Genomic DNA, 20,592 nt, shown 5'->3' with positions numbered 1-20,592 from the left:
CTGCTACTGTCAGTAAAAGTACTGCTAGTTGCAGTAAAAAGGAAAATTTGAGAGGGTTTTCGACGATAAAGTACTGCTACTGTCAGTAAAAGTACTGCTACTGTCAGTAAAAGTACTGCTACTGTCAGTAAAAGTACTGCTACTGTCAGTAAAAGTACTGCTACTGTCAGTAAAAGTACTGCTACTGTCAGTAAAAGTACTGCTACTGTCAGTAGCAGTACTGCTAGTAGCAGAGATTTTTATCGTTTGTGGTCCGACGGTTAAGCCACAAACGAATGTCCGACGTCCCACCAAAAAATATTTTTTATTTTTATTGTAAGAACTGAAATGACAGTCGAAGCAAAAACGTTCACGAACAAATCTAATGGCGAAACATTCACAAAAGGCACTTACAACGGTATTGAAGTCTTACGTAGAGACATGGATGGTTATGTAAATGCAACAAATATGTGTCAGCAGTTTAGGAAAGACTTTAGAAAGTTGTTGGAAAATAAGTCCTGGGAAGAGTATTATACGGCATTTTGTGAAGAATATACCAACCGCCGGAATTCCGACGGTTGCTTTTTATACAAAGTTCATGCAGGAATTCCGGATGAAATCAAACAGGTTAGAGGAATGTATGTAGACCCAAGACTTGTAAACTATATAGCAATGTGGGCTTCACCAAAATATTGCATAGCAGTTGGAAAAATTCTGGACTCCATAGACAAGAAAGTTCATGAGAAGTTAGATGAAGAAGAAGAACTCGAAGATACAGTAGAAAATGCTAAACCTTTGTTCGAAGAAGAAGTTAGAAAAATGCATGAAAAACAAATAGAACATGAACGTGAGATATGTTCTGGTTATAGAGACTCGCCATACGAACTAGACCAATGGGAACAAGAAGATTTAAAGAGAGAATTTAGAGAATATGAACTCGCCAAGATAGCATTAGAAGCTGCAGAAGAGAGGTTAAAAGTTTGGGGTCGTTTTGTACAAAAATATTGTGAGTAAATGAACCATTTATTTTTATTGAAATTTACACCAAAAATATATTTTAGGGTAGAAGGGTAGCTCTACCCTCTTTTCTACCCTCTTTTCTACCCTCTTGAATTTTCATGAATTTCATCGTAAATGTTTTGTCAAGACTTCTTCATAAATGTTTTGTCAAACATGAACGTAAATGTTTTGTCAAGACTTCTTCATCGTAATGAGTGTAAAGGACCCAAAAATATATTTAGGGTAGAAGGGTAGCTCTACCCTCTTTTCTACCCTCTTTTCTACCCTCTTGAATTTTCATGAATTTTCCCGAAATAAAAAATAAAACTAACTTTATTTTATTTATTTTTTTTATTTTGTATAAAAAAATAAAAATGTCAACAATCGGCACAACAACAATTCAAACAACTACAGCACCAAACTCTTTAGTCATGAACCCAACTTCAATGTTAGTAGAGATGAAAAGCTTCATTCCTTCTTCATATACTTTCGAAACAAAATAAAGCAAGAACAAGTAATTTAGACTGTAGTGCGAAAGATGAAACAAATGAACAGTATCTTTATGAAATGCAGGATATTATTGACCATCTACCTAAACTTCCTGAAATACAACAACAAAAACTAACCATTCCCGAATTTGACGAAATAGAAGTCAGACTGACTGACTCAGTAGAAATAAAGAAGTTCATACGAAAGGTAAACTATGAATTCCTTGGATTTCATTGCAACCACAAAGTCATGGACATTGACCTTTACAAATCCGAAGAATTTAAGACCTACGACAACTTTGTTTCGTTAGTTGCAAAATGTGTTTGGGAAATAAGAGATAAAGATAGTAGGGGTAAGGTATGGAACGAACAAATAAAACCCGCTATGTTCGAGATGAAGAAAACCATTGACGCCTTAGTCATACTAGCAGGTAAGATTTCAATGTACAATGCTAAAATGAACCCACAATGTTCAAAATGTAAAGCAGCAATGAGGAAATATAACTACTCCGTCAAAGAGATAGAAAGAATGAGAAACGACTATGCAGATTTAAAGAAAGAAATGACAAACAATGAGTTTGAAACAGTTGGAAAGATAGACAATGAGACCAAAGTGGTTAGAATAGGTGATTTAAACGTAAGATACTCAAAGAAATACAACAAATATTCTTTGTCAGACATTTTATCTCCATCTGGAAAGAAAGCAAAGGACTGGGTTAGAATTGCTTCTAGTCAGAAAATTTTGACAAGAAATCCTGAGCTTATGATATCGGTAAGATTCTATGGAACTACAGCATATCTCATCGACAAAAGTCTTATACCAATAGTTTTGTTATGGTTAGACCCAGTTGTTGGATATAATTTCATAACATATGGTTCGTTCGACTCAGAACGTTGCAGTGAAGGCTTACTTTACATCGTTCAGAAACCGAAGGACTTCAATACAAAGAGATATAAGATAGGAAGAACATTTAATATAACTCAAAGATATGACAGTACAGTCAATAGAGTCAAGGTTGTGTTGGTTAACGATATGAGAGCTGCAGAAACAGAACTACTTGAAAAGTTTGAGAAAATGTATGGTGCTCCCATAAAAGGTAAAGAAACGTTTGAAGTAGATGAGATAGATAAAGCTATAAAATTATTTGACGAAGTTGCTGAAAAATACATGTAAAAATAACGTTTACCATGTAAAACGCTTATAAAATAACTGGGGTAGAAAAGAGGGTAGAAAAGAGGGTAGAGCTACCCTTCTACCCTAAAATATATTTTTGCTGAAAAATGACCAAAAATCTGGGTAAAATGGCATAAGATTGCTATCCTCGAAAAACCGAGGATAGAGATTCCGTATGAAAATCATGAAGAACAGCGAGTAGGTAAGAAACCTTAGTCGTCAAAAAACTCTATGAAAACAGTGAAATTTCTCTAGACAGAAAAAATAAAGTTAGTTTTTTATAAAATATTTTTTTATTTTGTATGTAAAGACAGAAATGACAACAACAGAGAACACAACAACTGCTATCGTTCATGAAGCCATAGATGAAGAATACGAGTACATACAGTTTAACAAACAACTCCGTCTCATTCGTTCGGTCAAAGATGACATGTACCAAATGCAAAGTATTTTGACAGCATGTGCTACACCAGATACTAAGAAACCACAAGACTGGTTTGAATTAAATAGCACTCATGAACTTTTGAGTGAGTTCGAACATGTAGAACTTAAAAAGATGTACCAAGACAGACAAAACTTACCATCGTATCTAAAAGGTATATATGTTCATAAGTTCCTAGTTAGTTCAATAGCAATGTGGGCTTCACCTCGCTATGCTTGGTATATTTACAGACTTCTTGACGAAGTTGCTGAAAAATACATGTAAAGCGTTTATTTTTGGTCTTTTGTGAAAGTAAGAAAATAACGCTAATTTTATTTTTATTTATTTTTTTATTTTGTATGTAAAGACAGATATGTCAACAACAGAGAACACAACAACAGTTATAGTCCATGAAGCTATAAATGAAGAATATGAGTACATACAATATAACAAACAGTTACGTCTCATTCGTTCGGTCAAAGACGATATGTACCAAATGCAAAGTATTTTGAATACTCTTCGTTCTACAAAGCAAGCACGTCATTGGTTTGAAAACCAACAGACAAAAGAACTTTTAGAAGAATTTCCTCATATGTTTGCGAGTGGTAGAAAACCGCGGAACGAGATTCCGTACGAAAATCGTAAAAATTTGCCAAATAGTTTGAAAGGATATTATGTTCATAGACTTCTTGTAAATGCTGTTGCAATGTGGGCTTCGCCTCGTTACGCTTGTTATATTTTCATGATGTTAGATGAAATTCATAGACAAGAACGTGAAGAGCTAGAGAACAAGCTTGAAGCAAAAGACAAAAGCCTTCAGAAAAGAATACCACGTTCGGTACCAAAAGGAAAGGAAAAGAACTATAAGTATATGATTTACACTGAAGAGATGGAAAATGAAGAAGACAGAGATATGGTTATGTTGCATTTAGTCAGAAGAAACAACAAAAGCTTTTACGACCTTGCTAAGATTTACAAATCTGACAGAAATTGGTTCTATCGCGAAAACTTACCGATTTCAATGACACCGAATGAAGATGTTAAACAGATAGTTCAAGATACGTTACCTCAAACACACTATGATATGAAAGGTTGTACAATACTTACCTTCAAAGAAGATTTGCCATTGTTAAAGGAAAAAATAACAGAGTATTTTGACAACTTCAAACAAGCAGAGTAAATGAACTCTTTATTTTTCAAGCTTGACCTTTACATTCTGCCTGAGGAAGTCTTTAACAAGCTCGTTAATTTCAATTAGATAAATTGCTTCGTCTAGGGGGTCAAGCTCCATACTGAGTCAGTACAATATTGTACTTTTTCAAGACAATGTTGTACTTTTTCAAGACAATGTTGTACTTTTTCAAGACAATATTGTACTTTTTCAGAACAATGTTGTACTTTTTCAGAACAATGTTGTATAAATTCAGTACAATGTCTCTCAAATTTGAGTACAGCTGTACTTTTTCAGAACAAGTCTTGTACTTTTCAGAACAAGTCTTGTACTTTTTCAGAACAATTTGTACTTTTTCAAGACAATGTTGTACTTTTTCAAGACAATGTTGTACTTTTCAAGACAATATTGTACTTATTCAGTACAATGTTGTATAAATTCAGTACAATGTCTCTCAAATTTGAGTACAGCTGTACTTTTTCAGAACAAGTCTTGAACTTTTTCAAGACAATGTTGTACTTTTTCAGAACAATGTTGTACTTTTTCAAGACAATGTTGTACTTTTTCAAGACAATGTTGTACTTTTTCAAGACAATGTTGTACTTTTTCAAGACAATATTGTACTTATTCAGTACAATATTATATTGTTTCAGAACAAAGACGGTTAAGACACAAACGAATGTCCGACGTACCACCAACCGAGTCCATTCCAAAGCCAGAAGAACCGACAGCCCCAGCACCACAACAGACTAAGACTCAAACTCTTACATTTTTACGCTTGACTTTTTACAATTTGAACTTTGTTCGCGTAGATGTGAATTCTGAAAGAAGTATGAGGGTCTTGTATGACTTTGTACTTCTCCCATAGTTCATGTCTGTCAAACTTACCTGCCATGGACTCTTTCATAAGTTCCATGAAATCGTCTTCGGACAATCCAGGGAAAAGTACAATGTCAGTAAGTATTCTCTTTACATCCTTACTTAAACTCTTGGCTGTCTGTACACAAATGACAACTGAAATGTTAAAGTGTCTGAGCTTCTTAAGAATTCGACACATGTCTTGTTCTCTGTTCTTTAACAAAGGATGAGAAGCAAAGTCATCTAAGATAAGAAGACATCTGTGAGGGTAAGTCTTCCAATCGTAAGATTGCAATTTCTTCGAAATGTATTCTATCTCTTTCTGTTTGTTTCTGAAGTGTTTCTTCTCTAATATTCTCTGCATTTCCTCATTTGGGTCTTTAAACTTCGAATTGACATACTCATTTATAGCATTGTACTTCAAAACTCTTCTTTGGTACTTCTTTATCCAATCTAACAACTCAGAGTCTTTTATACATACTAACTTAGACTTCTTTATAATATCTTTGAACGAATTGACGGTTTGATCGAATTGACCAGATGTCGAACAAATGACTACTAACTCATAGAATGGGTTCTTCTCATCTAGTTCTTGTTGTTGTGCAGCCATTTTAAGATAAGTGAAAGTCTTACCCGACCCAGGTGGTGCGATTAGACCTGTTATACCATTCTGAGCAAATAAGAACTTGTCATGTATAGGCTTTATCTGAGCATTTTCTAACTTCCTCTTGTTCTTATTTAAAACATTCTCAAATTTCTTGTCAATGTCAGCAAACTTTTTTTCTAACATATTTTTAGAAAAATTAAAAATTTTATCTTTTAGAAAATGTCTAGCGATTTCGCTATCTATATTCGAGACAAACTTTTCGACTCTAAAACATCTGTCGACCATAAAATCTTACATAGTGTAAACAAGAAAGGTGAATTTGTTCTAAAGTTCTGTTTCTGGGAATATGACAAGAACCATAAAACATTAGGCAGAGAAGTCTTTAAGTTTGTCAATGACAGACTTGTTGACAGAGATGACGCCGATTGGAAAGATGAAGTCCAACAAAAGTTCTTAGAATGCAAAGAAGGCACATGCGCTGTTCTTGAAGATGAAATAGAAAACAGAATAGAAGAGCTATTAAAGGACAAAGAACTTTTACATAAATATGGTTGCGCCAAATTTGACATAACTCCACCAGAAAAGAAGAAGAAGAGAGAAAAGAAAGAAAAGAAAGTAGAAGAAAAGAAAGTAGAAGAAGAGAAGAAAGAACCTGAACCAGTTCCAGAGAAGAAGAAATTTGACATGTAAAAATAAAATTTTATTTTTAGAACATTTCTGGGTCAATGTCAATGTTCTCTTCCTCTTTAGGGGCAAACACTGGCTTAGACTCTAAAATCTTTTTACCCAATTTACCTTGAACTTCAACTATCTTAGACTCATAATATTCATAGTCGTCTGCTTTCTTTGGTTCATAAGGTATAACAAGTTTGTATGCTTTGCCTTCTTTAAGGTTTGAAAACCTTCTGTCAAAATTTTCCTTGACTGTTAACAAACCTTCTATGTCTAAGTCTTCAAATTTCGCACCATTTTTAGTCACAATAGCAAACTTAACTGGTTCGATGTTCCAAACTTTGCTGAATGAAGACTTTTCAAAATGGTAGAAGTAAACATTCAAATATGTGAATGGAGCTAACTTATCTTTGACTTCTGACATGTACTTGTTGACTGAAATATATTTCGTCATCTTTTCTATCGGATAAAAAAATATTTTTTTTTAAAAACGTTTTAAAATGGTATGCCATATAGCTTCTTGAATTTGTTAAGAAATAGTCTAACGTATTTTCCATCTGTATCTCTAGCGTATACATAAGCATAGTCTGCCTTAGTAAAACATACTTGTAATTTTCTATAGTTTACGCCGGTATAAAAGTAGAAAGAGTCCTGTTCTTCGTGTAGTAGTAAAACTCAAACGTATGCTTGCCATAGTCTGTAATTTCAATTGCTTCATCTTCTAGTTCGTCGACAAATTCGAATACTATATCTCCAAATTTGCTTTTGTTCTTATTGTTTTCAGAACCAGTGACCCAACGTAAGTTTTCAAGTCTATTGTCGTTTCTTATACGGTTTATATGGTCTACAAAAGGTAAATTGTTAGGATTCAGTATAAAATGAGTTGCAATGACAACATGTTTAAGATAGTGTTTTCCACCAATCCTCATATCAGCATATCCGTCATTTCGCTCCCATTCGCTTAAAACTCTTTTTGTCTTTTTGTTTCTGACTTCAAATGACTCACAACAGTGAATTTCATATTTCTCATCTAACAAACAAGTTTTCCAACAGTCTTTTCCGACAGACTCAGCGTACATTTCAAATAAAATAAAAAAATATTTTTTTTGAAAAAATGTTTTATTTCATGCAATGTTTTACTTCTCATCTAACAAACAAGTTTCCCAACGGTCCTTTCCAACAAACTCAGCGTACATTTTTATAAAAATAAAAAAAAATATTTTTTTTATTCTTGACTTTGTTGTTGCATTTGTTGCATTTGTTGTTCTTGAGCTATTTGTTGTTGAAGTTGTTCTTGTAGTACAATACTTTCACCAGTTGCATCTTCCAATTCGAAACTTTCTGCCGTCATTGACAAATACATAGGACATAAAAGTTTTACAGGAACAAAGTTTGCGTCAACTAAGGTTAAGTTTGTTTGCTAAAGTGTTTGAGTTTACTAAAGCTGAAAAACTCTGCATTCGAATGAACAATAGGCAAACCAGCAGAGAAAGTGTTGTTTATACGCATAAGTATCTTTTGGTCATAGTAGTTTCTGTCGACATTCGAATAGCACTTTGAACCTAAGTTTGAAACAATATATAAAATAGGTGTACTTAAAGTCAATGGAACAGACAAACCTTGTATGACACCTTTTCCTGTTATAGGAAACTGTTGGTAGTAAAAACCAGATATAAGTTTTGTATTATAGCTCATATCGTTTATACTAAACTCAGTCGGACATCCAAACATAATGAAACCTGCTCTAGTTGCAGCACATGTTACATCCGTCCTTAAAGTATTAAATAAGTCAACAAAACTGTTGGTGGTATATCTGAGTAAGTATCTTCAAAGAAGTATTTTTACCATTCACAACAACAAAGTCTTCTGGTGTCAAAAGAGCAAAACAGGCTTTAGTCGTCATTGTGTTTAAAGTTAGTTTACAATATCGTCCTTGAGGACTTTGTAAGTTTGTTGTTATAGAATTATATGACTCAGGGTTTTTAGTCGTAATAGTATAAACCACTATGTCTTCTGCCATTTTTACTTAGCAACTAAATTTTAATGAAATGTTGTGGTCGTCAAATATTTTTATGACGTCTGGGAAAACTATATTTTAAGTTCAAGGTTTCACCTCCTTTCATAACGTATATCTTGTCAATGACATTATATGAAACACCACAGCAAGCAATGTCAGGTTCTATTTTCTTTGATGTTTATATCGTCTGCCTCTGTCAAAAGTTTCAATAGTTCTTTCAAAACTTCATGAGGTGCGATGACATATGAGTTCACTTTTACAGGGTTGTGCTCAACCAAGTTTAACATTATACCAAAAGCTTGACAAATCTTCTCCTGAGTTTTAAGTTTGTCTTTAAGTTGTTGGTAGTCGTTTCGAATATCTGCAACAGAACTTAAGTCTCTGCTAACTTCAGGATATGTTGGTTGTTCTTTTACAGGAACTATTGTTATACCATCTTCGTCTTCGTATGGTTTCCCCACTTCAACATCTCTTTCTTTGACATTGACAACAAACTTTGACTGTTTGTTTGAGTTGGTGAATTTAACTTCACATCTGCCACCGCCATTAAACCTTTTGAAACACTTACGCTTCTATTTTTCGGAATGACATTTTACTTAGAATAAAAAGATGGACGTATTTGAGTATCTCTTCGAATTGAAGCAAAACAAAGTTTACACACACAAACAATACAAGTTCATTGACAGAATAGTTCTTTATACAAACAATGGAAAATGTTATAGAATAGCAGTCTTTGCCTGAACCAAAATATTTTCATAAAGCAAAGAAAGTTGGTATAACCGAGATGGTGAAAGTTCTTGAAGCAGACAAAAATATAACAACAAAACTGACCGATATTTCTAAAGGAAAGTTTATAATACAATTTTATGTCAAAACTGGCGTACTGTCAATATTTGACGGAGAGAAGTCAGTTCAAGAACAACTTACTGACCTGCTGCCAAAATCTGCTCGATGGAAGCTGTCGTATGCCAATCTGAGGAGCCCCAGCAGGTTTCATCGAACGAATCTTCAAAAGAGCATCTTCCGTGAAAAGTGCTATTGGGTTTTGTAAACTTCTTTGCTTTCAATTCATCTGGACCGTCTCTGTCACCAGTATATTGTATTTGAACTGTACCAACAGTTGAAATACCACCCAATAAAGTTTCTGAGTCAGCAAATGGAATGCCAAGCCAAAAGTTTGAACGGTCTCCATTTGTATATTGAGTTTTTTGACCTCCTGTATGAGTCCATACTTTCACATATGGCATAATATAGAACTTTGCATTTCAGGGTTAATGGTTGTTGTGAAGTTGTTGTTAAAGTTCATAGCATCTAATGTCAAGTTGTATGACCTCATATCCTCAACTGTAGAATATTCTTCTCTTGGATAATATTTGCCATCTATGTTTAATTGGTATTTAATACCAGGGTTGTTAGAAGCAAGAATAGTCATTTATAGTTCGTCTGAACAGTACAAACATAGTATCTGCATGTTTCATTGCAGTTGTTAAGGCAATATCTGTTCTTGCACCTGCGGTTCCTGGATTTTGGTTTCCAACTTCACCTGCAAAGTCTTTGACAGATATTTGGTGTATAGGGAACATAAGTGGAACTGCAATATATTTGGCAGCTAAAGCATTTGAAATATCTGGGTCCAACATATAGACTGCAAGTCTGCTTTCTATTCTCTTGCATTCAAACTTTTCGCATGTGAACTTAACTGGGTCCCAAGCATCTCCAGCAGCATTGAAATAATAGTTTACTTCAGTGTTGAGGTTTGAGAAACCAAAGTCTAAGTCAACTTTGTTTTTGCAAAAGTCGGCGAATGACATTTTATTTGTTCCCACTACTTCTGTAAGAGTGAATGGGTCTTGTGTTGGTGCAATGACTAAGTTATTTTTGCTTGGAGTAAGTTCGATAGAAATTTTTCCTGCCCAGTTTGGCAAGTATCTTAAAAACCTGAAGATGAGGAAAGATGACAAAGGAACTCTAAGTTTCAGTTTTACTTTGGTTACTGCTGCTGCAGTTTGTCCAGAAAGGTTAACATAAACTCCTGGAACGTTAGGGTCAAGTCTTCTTATTTTCTCAATGGTTGCATACTGGTCTGTTTGTTCTCTAGCTTGTGGTTGTACTGAGTTTCTCAAAGCGAACCATTCATAGTTTGCCCATGTTACTGTTTGAACTAAGTCAGAGTTAGAATATATCTTATATCCCATGAAAACTTCTGGAGCATATTGGTATCCGACATAGAAAATTCCATTGCAACCTTTCTTGTCAGACAACTTGGCAGAAGGTTTTATTTCAATGTCTTGTTCCACGTATAAGAATGAGTTGTCAATAGAAATAATATGAAAACCTGTCGCAAGCAATATCTACTGTTGTTGAAGAACCTTCTCCAAACTCACCTACGTTCCATAAGAAACAGCAGTTGTATATTCGTAAGTTCCAGGAACTATTTCTGACCTTCTAATGGCATTGTCGCATTCGTTATACCCATTCGGAAACATTTCCATTCATAGCATCCAAAACTGTTGGCGTTATATTCTGAGCGGCGTACATTTCATATGAGTAAAAATATAGAATAGTTGGATTTATATGTCATAATAGAACCCACTCCGACCAAGCTTTACTTTCTTCCTGACTGAGTTTTTAACTCTTCTTTTTCCTTCATTGCCTCTGCTTGAAGTTGTTGCATCTTTGCATTATGTTCATCTAGTATGTTGCAAATTTCCCATGTCCTTTTTGCCTTTTGGCTCTGGTCGCCCATCTCAGGTAACCTATATCCTAGAAAGAGTTTGTCATAGTCTGTATTTGAGTCTTCGCGTATTGTTTGCATGACTCTTTCCTGAGTTTCCGGTTCAAGCTCTTCAAACAGTGCCTGTCCATATGGAATATGCTCGTTTCCAAATATATGTTTTTGTAGCCATTCTGGTTTTCTTTCCATGTTACCAACTATATCTTTTGTGAATGGGAAGGCTTCTACCCAATCTTTCAGTCTTGCGTCGTTTATTTCTGTAGTTGGTTTTATTTTGTCAAGGAACATGTTTTTCAATACTAACATTTCATTTGGTACTGTCCATTTGAGTTTTCTTAAATATTCATCCCTTCTCGGTTCATTGTCTGCAAAGTAAGTTTTTATGACATTTTGTAAACTTTCGTTTGCAAGGTCATGTACAATAGGTTCTCTTCCTTCTATCTCCCTAACTTTTCTTTCTAAACTCTTCACCAAATATACCATCTCTATGGTTCTGTGTAGTTCTTTGAGATAAATGTTCTAGAACGTCAGGTGTTATATTTCCATCAGCCATGTTCATTTCATACTGGTCCAAAATATCTGCATCTTTCATATCTTTCAATGGCATTAAAGCCGCGCTGAAAATACCAGCTATATCTGGTTCACCATTGACTTCCATTGCGTCTACAACTTCTTGGAATTGAGGTTGTAAGTTTATGAACCACCTATCCGGGTTAGCTTTATGACCCCATCTCATTGTAGTTCCATCGTCTGCAGAAACAAAAGTAGGTTTGTTTCCATCTTGGTTAGGTTCTGAATGAACTTTAAACAATGTTTCATTTCTATATGTTTTCTTGAAATTTAACCTTTTATCTTCACCGAGTTCATCCGAAGATTGAACGTTAAATGCTCGTAAGTAAAAAGGGTTGTTGTATTTGTGTACATTTTTTTTCAGTTCTTCCATTCTATGCTGGATATTTTCATCTGATGTTGGAGTCTTTTGTATGTCGGCAAACATTTTTCGATATTCTTCTACTATGTCAGCCGAATTTTTTTTAGACTCTTGGAAATATTCCATATTCTCCGCATACTCTTGTTGAGGGTCAAGATTTTTCGGCTGTTCCAAATCTTCATCTAGTTCTGTGAAGTTAGTTTCCAAAGGAAGGACTTGTTCGTTTCCTTCAGGCTCTTCTAGCTTTTGTTGCTGAACTATTTCTTCCATGTCTGGTTGTATCTGAACTAGTTCTTCCTGTGGAGTTTCTTGTACCTCATCTGCTGGCATTTCATATATTCCGAGACCGTTTTCAACAAGTTCCCTTTCTAAGTCATCCGGACTCATAAACCTTTCTTCTTTCGTTCCGTCTCTATTTTTTACGCGTTTCATGAAGAGAGTTAAATTGTCATTTAGCTCTGACATCAAATATCTCGGAGTAAATTCGTTCATGTCATTTGGATGATATGCTATTAAATCATATCCCTTAGCGAGCTTGTATTTTCCAGGTTTGAAATTATATCCCCTTTGGTAGAGCCATAAAGCTAAATAGGTTCGGGTCAGTATTTCCATCCTTGAACTTTCTAATAGCTTCTTTATATCTGTCACTAAGTCAATACTATCTGGGTAACCATAGTCTTCTTTAAGCATTTTTAAGAATTCTTGGTTTCCTTGTTCTCTACTTCTTTTATGTCCTTGCTCTGTTTGTGGTTGTTGTTGTGCTGGTTGTGGTGCAGTGTTTTGAACTGTTGGTTGTTGTGTTGGTTGTTGTGCTGGTTGTGGAGGTGGTTGTTGTGCTGGTTGTTGTGCATGCCTGTGTCTGTGTCCATGTGACGATGTAAATGTTCTAGGTAGTCCTGGTGCAGGTGCTTCTCTTGGAGGGTTTGGTGGTATATAAGTTCCACCAGCTGGCACATATGTTCCATCTGCAGCGTAATGTCCTACCTGACTTTTCGTTTTTAAGAAAGCATTTACTAGGTCTGTTTTGGTCTGTTGTAACTCTTTTTCTTGACTTTTCACAACAGTTGCTCTAACGGCGTCATAGGCACTTTGAACTGCCTGTCTCGTTGCTGCATCTGTTATTTTCGTCATATTTTGTGCTACTTCTTTTAACTCTTTGTCGAAACCTTCAGACTTCAGTTTCTTTCCAGATGAGAAGTCGTTCACTTGTTTCACCTTACTATGAAGAGCTTCGAAAGCGTTCTTAAAGTCAGCATTTGTTAAAGCTTCATTTGAACTATCTTCATCCGCTTGTATTTTTGTCCTTATTGACCCTATGAGTTGGGCTGCTTTAGCGTTGGCTTGGCATCTAACCAGTCATTGTTAGCTTTTATATATTCTGCGCTTTTCATTGCCTTTTGCATGCGCGTCGTTATTTTTACTTTCTTGTGCTAAGTTTTCATACTGTACGGTTTGGTTTTGCAACTGTAAAAGTTTTTCTGCCTTTACATTTGCTTCAACTTCTTTTTTATACTCATCGCTATCCATATATGTCTTCAGGGCTTTTTGTTTTATCTCTTCATCTTTCAGTACTTTATATCGAGTAGTATGGTTTTTCAAATTTATGACATCTTGTTCCATTTTTGCTACTTCTGCTGCTTTTTCTGACACTTTTTTCGCATATTCCTCTGTACTTAGTTCTTTCAGTTGTTCTTCTTTCTTCTTTTTCTCTACGTTTAACTCATTGAGTTTCTTTGTCTGTCTGTCATATTCTAGTTTCTTTTCGTTTTCGCTTATTTGTTTCTGTATGTCTATGTTTGACTTTTTGACATCTGTTATTTGATTTTTTGAGTGAACTCAAATTCATTTGACTTTGAGGGTTATAGCTGTTCCGTCTGCAGCTCCACCATAGCCTGCCATTTTCGCTAAAAGTGCCGCTCTTAAACCTCCACTCTGTGCACCAACTCGGTTTAAAAGCATAGGATTGCTTGACATTTGTTGCAACATAGTGGGGTCATTCATAATTTGTTGTTGCAACTGTTGTTGTGGTGTCAGTTTTACTATTGGATGTTTCAATGCTCTCTTCCTCTTACGTATATTCTTACGTAGCTTACGTGGCATTTTAAGTGAAGTTAAAAAGCGGTTTTTGACAGATGTTTTATTGTGACTTCTTCGTAAAGACTTTGTTGAGATTTCTTCGTAAATGAGTGTAAATGACCCAAAAATATATTTTAGGGTAGAAGGTTAGATATAACCTCTTTTCTAACCTCTTTTCTACCCTCTTGAATTTTCATGAATTTCTTCGTAAAGACTTTGTTAAGACTTCTTCATCTAATTTCTCATGAACTTTCTTGTCTATGTTTTGTTGAGATTTCATCGTAAAGACTTTGTTGAGATTTCTTCGTAAATGACCCTAGTAGTATATTTTTGGTGTAAATTTCATGAAAATTCAAGAGGGTAGAAAAGAGGTTAGAAAAGAGGTTATATCTAACCTTCTACCCTAAACATTATTTTTGTCTGATTTTACGAAGAAGTCTTGACAAAACATTTACGAAGAAGTCTTGACAAAACATTTACGAAGAAGTCTTGACAAAACATTTACGAAGAAGTCTTGACAAATTCAAGAGGGTAGAAAAGAGGTTAGAAAAGAGGTTATATCTAACCTTCTACCCTAAACATTATTTTTGTCTGATTTTACGAAGAAGTCTTGACAAAACATTTACGAAGAAGTCTTGACAAAACATTTACGAAGAAGTCTTGACAAAACATTTACGAAGAAGTCTTGACAAAGTCTTTACGATGAAATCTTGACAAATTCAAGAGGGTAGAAAAGAGGTTAGAAAAGAGGTTATATCTAACCTTCTACCCTAAACATTATTTTTGTCTGATTTTACGATGAAGTTTTGACAAAGTCTTTACGATGAAGTTTTGACAAAGTCTTTACGATGAAATCTTGACAAAGTCTTTACGATGAAATCTTGACAAAGTCTTTACGATGAAATCTTGACAAAGTCTTTACGATGAAATCTTGACAAAACATGAAAACATATATAATTTGTGAAAAGCTCCTGGAAGACCCGTATATAAGAACTTCATTTATACTAAACATCTTCAGGGCTAGAAGGCACGAAGTGCCTGGAAGCCCCACTACCTTTTTTTTTTTTTTTTTTTTTTTTTTTTTTTTTTTTTTTTTTTTTTTTTTTTTTTTTTTTTTTTTTTAATTATAACAATTATTTTTGGTTTTATATTTTTTTGGATCAAATCCATTTTAATAGAATTTATATACTATTCATCTATTAGTAAACACTACCGTATATTATTTTTTAAGCTATCTTATTTTTTGAAGTTTTATTCAAATCTTTGGTCGCAAGAAGAATTGCATGATAAATAAAAACATTTAATCAAAGTCAATTTTATTTTTCGAGTGGGGGACAAACTCGCCCATTGTCACTTTTCATTAACCTTAAACTTGTAATTTTCATTATTTTTAATTAACCTTATTTCGTTCCCAATTCCTGATTTATTTTATTCACTTACTATTAAAAGTCACATTTTAATAAAATATAATAATTTATTTATAGCATTTTTTACTATACTGTAATAAAAAATTAATTATAATAAATTAAATGTTTATTAAATCAAATGTTTTCTTTGCAATAATATTTTTAATGTTGAGTAAACAATGTTGGGATCAAGTGTATCATTTTTCAGACCTTTCTGAACAGCTTCAAGCATACTGATGCATTCGACTTTTTTAAATTGTGTCATTTCTTCGAAATCTCTTGTGACTTTTTTGATAACTTTAACACTTCTCTCTGAATCCAGACCTTTAATTTGCAACTTAATCAGGAATGAAGGAACAACACTGGAATATAACTCGATGACAAGTTCATCGAGTCGAAGATTTCGCCTTTCTGGGAAGTACTGGTGCTTCAAAACCTTGAAATGTGATTCCGAGATGTTGTTTGTTCCATCTCCTTCATTTCTATAGCGAAGCATCCACCTGTCAAGATGATGGCGCCACTGTCGGTCAAAGTATTCACGGGCAGCAGGTTCCTCATTTAAAATTTCTTCTAAATTGTTGTAAACTTCATCAGGATCAATTTCTTCCTCTTCAGAACCAAAGACCAATAACTTCATTAAGTTATAGAAAGTTTCGAAGTTGGAACGATCTTGAAACTTTTCAGCCTTTCTCATGACAGCGCGCAACACATGAACGCCACACAAATGATCTGGCATAAGGGGATGGCTGTTTCAACAGCATTTGTGATTTGAGGTGCGCAGTCCATTGAAAAATAAGATGGTTCGCGATTGATGGAGCCAAAATATGCTGTGAGACAAACTTGTATATTTTCACTTGTGTCGGGCCAAACGAAAAAATACAAAAACGGAAAAACAATTGATTCCGCGAATTTGCCAGTGACGGCATAAAATGGTATGCGAGAGCGCAAGAGCTTATAAGTGGAATCAATGTGATAAGTTTGTATTTGATGTGAAAAAGCATTTGCTTCGAATGGGGCGTAATAGAAAATCATACGATCTGGCTCGTGAATAAACTCGATGAGATCATCTGGAGAATGACTCTTAACCATGTCGACAAAAATTGCAAGAGATGTAACATCATCCACTGAGAAACGGGTATTGATTGCATGAAGGCGTTTAGAAAACTTTTTAAAGCATCTGTAGATTGTTGAAAACATTTCCGGAATGATCCCACTATCAAATGGGATATTAAGATCTTTGAAACACCTTAATTGTGCGTAAACACGGTCTTGATTTGATTCAAAATATCTTGTTAAATAAGATCTATAAAAATATGATGTAATTTTGTTGTGATTTGTTTGGAAAAGGGGCAGAATGATTGTGGGTGTTAATACATTTTCGTATGTGGTACTTGTCATCGGGAAGTGTATCAACAAGGAAGCGACATGGACAATTCGGCCACTTACAATTAAATTGGATTTGATTTCTTTCTTTCCTAGTTTTATATGAATAACTACAACCTGCTTGGATTTCTTGTTGCACTCCATACTTAAGCAACTCGATATATGTGAGTTCGTGATCTTGGATCTGCATTAAAATGAAATGATTTGAAAGAATAAAGAATTTTGAATATATTGGTCTTATTTTGATAAGCTTGGTCGTGTTTTGAATAGCTTGGCCATCTAATTCAATTATGATCTTTGAAAATTAGGTGAAATAAAACTAAACATAAATGTAAAACTAGGGATATGAAATTTTGGTTGTACACCACTTGTATGTGCGGATACCATTGTGTCAAATTTTTTCTGAAATTAACTTTAAAAGTACTAAGTAAGATCATGAGATATAGCAATATATGTTTAAACCAACTTATATTTTGGTTGTACACCACTTGTATGTGCCGGATACCATTGTGTCAAATTTTTTCTGAAATTAACTTTAAAAGTACTAAGTAAGATCATGAGATATAGCAATATATGTTTAAACCAACTTATATTTTGGTTGTACACCACTTGTATGTGCCGGATACCATTGTGTCAAATTTTTTCTGAAATTAACTTTAAAAGTACTAAGTAAGATCATGAGATATAGCAATATATGTTTAAACCAACTTATATTTTGGTTGTACACCACTTGTATGTGCCGGATACCATTGTGTCAAATTTTTTCTGAAATTAACTTTAAAAGTACTAAGTAAGATCATGAGATATAGCAATATATGTTTAAACCAACTTATATTTTGGTTGTACACCACTTGTATGTGCCGGATACCATTGTGTCAAATTTTTTCTGAAATTAACTTTAAAAGTACTAAGTAAGATCATGAGATATAGCAATATATGTTTAAACCAACTTATATTTTGGTTGTACACCACTTGTATGTGCCGGATACCATTGTGTCAAATTTTTCTGAAATTAACTTTAAAAGTACTAAGTAAGATCATGAGATATAGCAATATATGTTTAAACCAACTTATATTTTGGTTGTACACCACTTGTATGTGCCGGATACCATTGTGTCAAATTTTTTCTGAAATTAACTTTAAAAGTACTAAGTAAGATCATGAGATATAGCAATATATGTTTAAACCAACTTATATTTTGGTTGTACACCACTTGTATGTGCCGGATACCATTGTGTCAAATTTTTTCTGAAATTAACTTTAAAAGTACTAAGTAAGATCATGAGATATAGCAATATATGTTTAAACCAACTTATATTTTGGTTGTACACCACTTGTATGTGCCGGATACCATTGTGTCAAATTTTTTCTGAAATTAACTTTAAAAGTACTAAGTAAGATCATGAGATATAGCAATATATGTTTAAACCAACTTATATTTTGGTTGTACACCACTTGTATGTGCCGGATACCATTGTGTCAAATTTTTTCTGAAATTAACTTTAAAAGTACTAAGTAAGATCATGAGATATAGCAATATATGTTTAAACCAACTTATATTTTGGTTGTACACCACTTGTATGTGCCGGATACCATTGTGTCAAATTTTTTCTGAAATTAACTTTAAAAGTACTAAGTAAGATCATGAGATATAGCAATATATGTTTAAACCAACTTATATTTTGGTTGTACACCACTTGTATGTGCCGGATACCATTGTGTCAAATTTTTTCTGAAATTAACTTTAAAAGTACTAAGTAAGATCATGAGATATAGCAATATATGTTTAAACCAACTTATATTTTGGTTGTACACCACTTGTATGTGCCGGATACCATTGTGTCAAATTTTTTCTGAAATTAACTTTAAAAGTACTAAGTAAGATCATGAGATATAGCAATATATGTTTAAACCAACTTATATTTTGGTTGTACACCACTTGTATGTGCCGGATACCATTGTGTCAAATTTTTTCTGAAATTAACTTTAAAAGTACTAAGTAAGATCATGAGATATAGCAATATATGTTTAAACCAACTTATATTTTGGTTGTACACCACTTGTATGTGCCGGATACCATTGTGTCAAATTTTTTCTGAAATTAACTTTAAAAGTACTAAGTAAGATCATGAGATATAGCAATATAAAAAAAAAAAAAAAAAAAAAAAAAAAAAAAGGTAGTGGGGCTTCCAGGCACTTCGTGCCTTCTAGCCCTGAAGATGTTTAGTATAAATGAAGTTCTTATATACGGGTCTTCCAGGAGCTTTTCACAAATTATATATGTTTTCATGTTTTGTCAAGACTTCTTCGTAAAATCAGACAAAAATAATGTTTAGGGTAGAAGGTTAGATATAACCTCTTTTCTAACCTCTTTTCTACCCTCTTGAATTTTCAAGATTTCTTCGTAAATGTTTTGTCACTTTTCTGTCACTTTTCAGGAAAAAAACATTTTTATTGTATATAAAATGAATTTTACAAAACCACCGTTACCCTTCTTTGGAAATAAGAGTAGATGTAAAGATATTCTATTGAGAGAACTTAAGAAACTACCGAATGGTCTAACATTTGTAGATTTGTTCGGTGGAAGTTTCTATATATCCCATCTGTGCCATACAATATTCCCAGACTCAAAGATTATATGCAATGACTTCGACAACTATATGAACCGTCTCAAACATATACCAGACACAAACAAAATATTGAGTGAGTTGAAAGAAAAGATACCTATAGGTAAGATGGAACGTATACCATTAGATAAGAAAAATACTGTCAGAGAGGTTTTGAAAAAAGCAGAATATATAGACTGGGATAGTATATCTGCTAGACTATTATATAGTGGTGCTATAAGAGTTCATGACATTGAAACACTTATGTCAAAAGTTTTATATCTTAACTATACAAATGTTTTCAAAGAGGACATAGAAAAATATATTGAGGGTATAGAGTTTGTGAGATGTCATTGGACAGATTTGTATGAAAAATATAAAGACAAGGAAAATGTTTTCTTTATAGTAGACCCGCCGTTCTATAACACATGGGATTTTCAATACCAAGTAGACTGGACTTTGAGAGACTCTTTAGAAACTTTAGACGTTTTACATAACCATCCATGCTTTTACTTTACATCCGATAAAAGTGGTTTGGAAAGTGTCATGAGATGGTTAGAGGACATACATGACTATGAGTTTAGATACGATAAGATAGAATATGAGAGAGGTCCTATAAACTGGAGAAAGTGTCATAACAAAGAAATTTTACTAGTAAGTAAATGTGGTTTGAAATAGGACTACTTGTTTTAGGTTTTTTCCATTGTGTCATTTATTTATTTGACGTGGCAGAAAAGTACAGAGAATATGAAGATGAACCAATGCCTGCAAATGTTCAGTATATGTACTCGTAAGAGATATTTTTATCTAATATTAAATGGACGCACAGAACTTAGCAAATGCACAGCAACCTGGACAACCAAACCCAGAGAATATTCCAAATGAAGTTAGAATACAAACTGCAATGGCAAACTATGGTCAAGTGCCAACAGATGTACAAATGCAAACTGCCATGTCAAATGACGCTGCGTTAGGCTTACCACCATGGTATGCAAATATGAGATGGAAAGAGTTTTATACAAACCCGAAGTGGGATATAAACAACTCTATGCAGATGACGCGAACACAGG

At 33.8% G+C, this 20,592-nt stretch overlaps 10 protein-coding genes across 10 annotated transcripts, besides 3 other annotated features; 6 read left to right on the top strand and 4 right to left on the bottom strand.

Moving 5' to 3' along the window:
* Nucleotides 1-15,212: part of a mobile genetic element that runs on past the window's edge.
* TVAGG3_0627720 (uncharacterized protein) lies at nt 328-993 on the top strand (the record flags this gene model as incomplete). The annotated part of the gene is made up of 1 exon (XM_051240642.1): nt 328-993. One exon carries the CDS (start codon nt 328-330, stop codon nt 991-993), a length of 666 nt encoding a protein of 221 aa, XP_051087229.1.
* TVAGG3_0627710 (organellar and viral DNA polymerase type B) lies at nt 2,230-2,640 on the top strand (the record flags this gene model as incomplete). Its single annotated transcript, XM_051240641.1, has 1 exon — nt 2,230-2,640. One exon carries the CDS (start codon nt 2,230-2,232, stop codon nt 2,638-2,640), a length of 411 nt encoding a protein of 136 aa, XP_051087228.1.
* Nucleotides 3,080-3,346, top strand: TVAGG3_0627700 (KilA, N-terminal/APSES-type HTH, DNA-binding family; the record flags this gene model as incomplete). The annotated part of the gene is made up of 1 exon (XM_001282159.2): nt 3,080-3,346. The coding sequence occupies one exon, from the start codon at nt 3,080-3,082 to the stop codon at nt 3,344-3,346; it is 267 nt and encodes an 88-aa protein (XP_001282160.2).
* On the top strand, nt 3,933-4,241 carry TVAGG3_0627690 (uncharacterized protein; the record flags this gene model as incomplete). Its single annotated transcript, XM_051240640.1, has 1 exon — nt 3,933-4,241. The coding sequence occupies one exon, from the start codon at nt 3,933-3,935 to the stop codon at nt 4,239-4,241; it is 309 nt and encodes a 102-aa protein (XP_051087227.1).
* On the top strand, nt 4,764-4,985 carry TVAGG3_0627680 (heavy chain-related family; the record flags this gene model as incomplete). Its single annotated transcript, XM_051240639.1, has 1 exon — nt 4,764-4,985. The coding sequence occupies one exon, from the start codon at nt 4,764-4,766 to the stop codon at nt 4,983-4,985; it is 222 nt and encodes a 73-aa protein (XP_051087226.1).
* Nucleotides 5,005-5,880, bottom strand: TVAGG3_0627670 (protein of unknown function, DUF4106 family; the record flags this gene model as incomplete). The annotated part of the gene is made up of 1 exon (XM_051240638.1): nt 5,005-5,880. One exon carries the CDS (start codon nt 5,878-5,880, stop codon nt 5,005-5,007), a length of 876 nt encoding a protein of 291 aa, XP_051087225.1.
* TVAGG3_0627660 (uncharacterized protein) lies at nt 6,067-6,387 on the top strand (the record flags this gene model as incomplete). Its single annotated transcript, XM_051240637.1, has 1 exon — nt 6,067-6,387. A coding segment is annotated over one exon (321 nt), but the record flags the coding sequence as incomplete, so codon positions are not given.
* Nucleotides 9,845-10,581, bottom strand: TVAGG3_0627650 (protein of unknown function, DUF4106 family; the record flags this gene model as incomplete). Its single annotated transcript, XM_051240636.1, has 1 exon — nt 9,845-10,581. A coding segment is annotated over one exon (737 nt), but the record flags the coding sequence as incomplete, so codon positions are not given.
* On the bottom strand, nt 11,580-12,543 carry TVAGG3_0627640 (protein of unknown function, DUF4106 family; the record flags this gene model as incomplete). Its single annotated transcript, XM_051240635.1, has 1 exon — nt 11,580-12,543. A coding segment is annotated over one exon (964 nt), but the record flags the coding sequence as incomplete, so codon positions are not given.
* Nucleotides 15,213-15,452: 240 nt separating the features above from the next.
* Nucleotides 15,453-19,062: a mobile genetic element.
* Nucleotides 15,664-16,029, bottom strand: TVAGG3_0627620 (MULE transposase domain-containing protein; the record flags this gene model as incomplete). The annotated part of the gene is made up of 1 exon (XM_051240634.1): nt 15,664-16,029. The coding sequence occupies one exon, from the start codon at nt 16,027-16,029 to the stop codon at nt 15,664-15,666; it is 366 nt and encodes a 121-aa protein (XP_051087221.1).
* Nucleotides 19,063-20,592: part of a mobile genetic element that runs on past the window's edge.

The sequence above is a fragment of the Trichomonas vaginalis genome, chromosome III, assembly GCF_026262505.1.
Source record: "Trichomonas vaginalis G3 chromosome III, whole genome shotgun sequence".
Classification (NCBI taxonomy): Eukaryota; Parabasalia; order Trichomonadida; family Trichomonadidae; genus Trichomonas; species Trichomonas vaginalis.
This window is presented reverse-complemented; position numbering and strand designations above follow the sequence as displayed.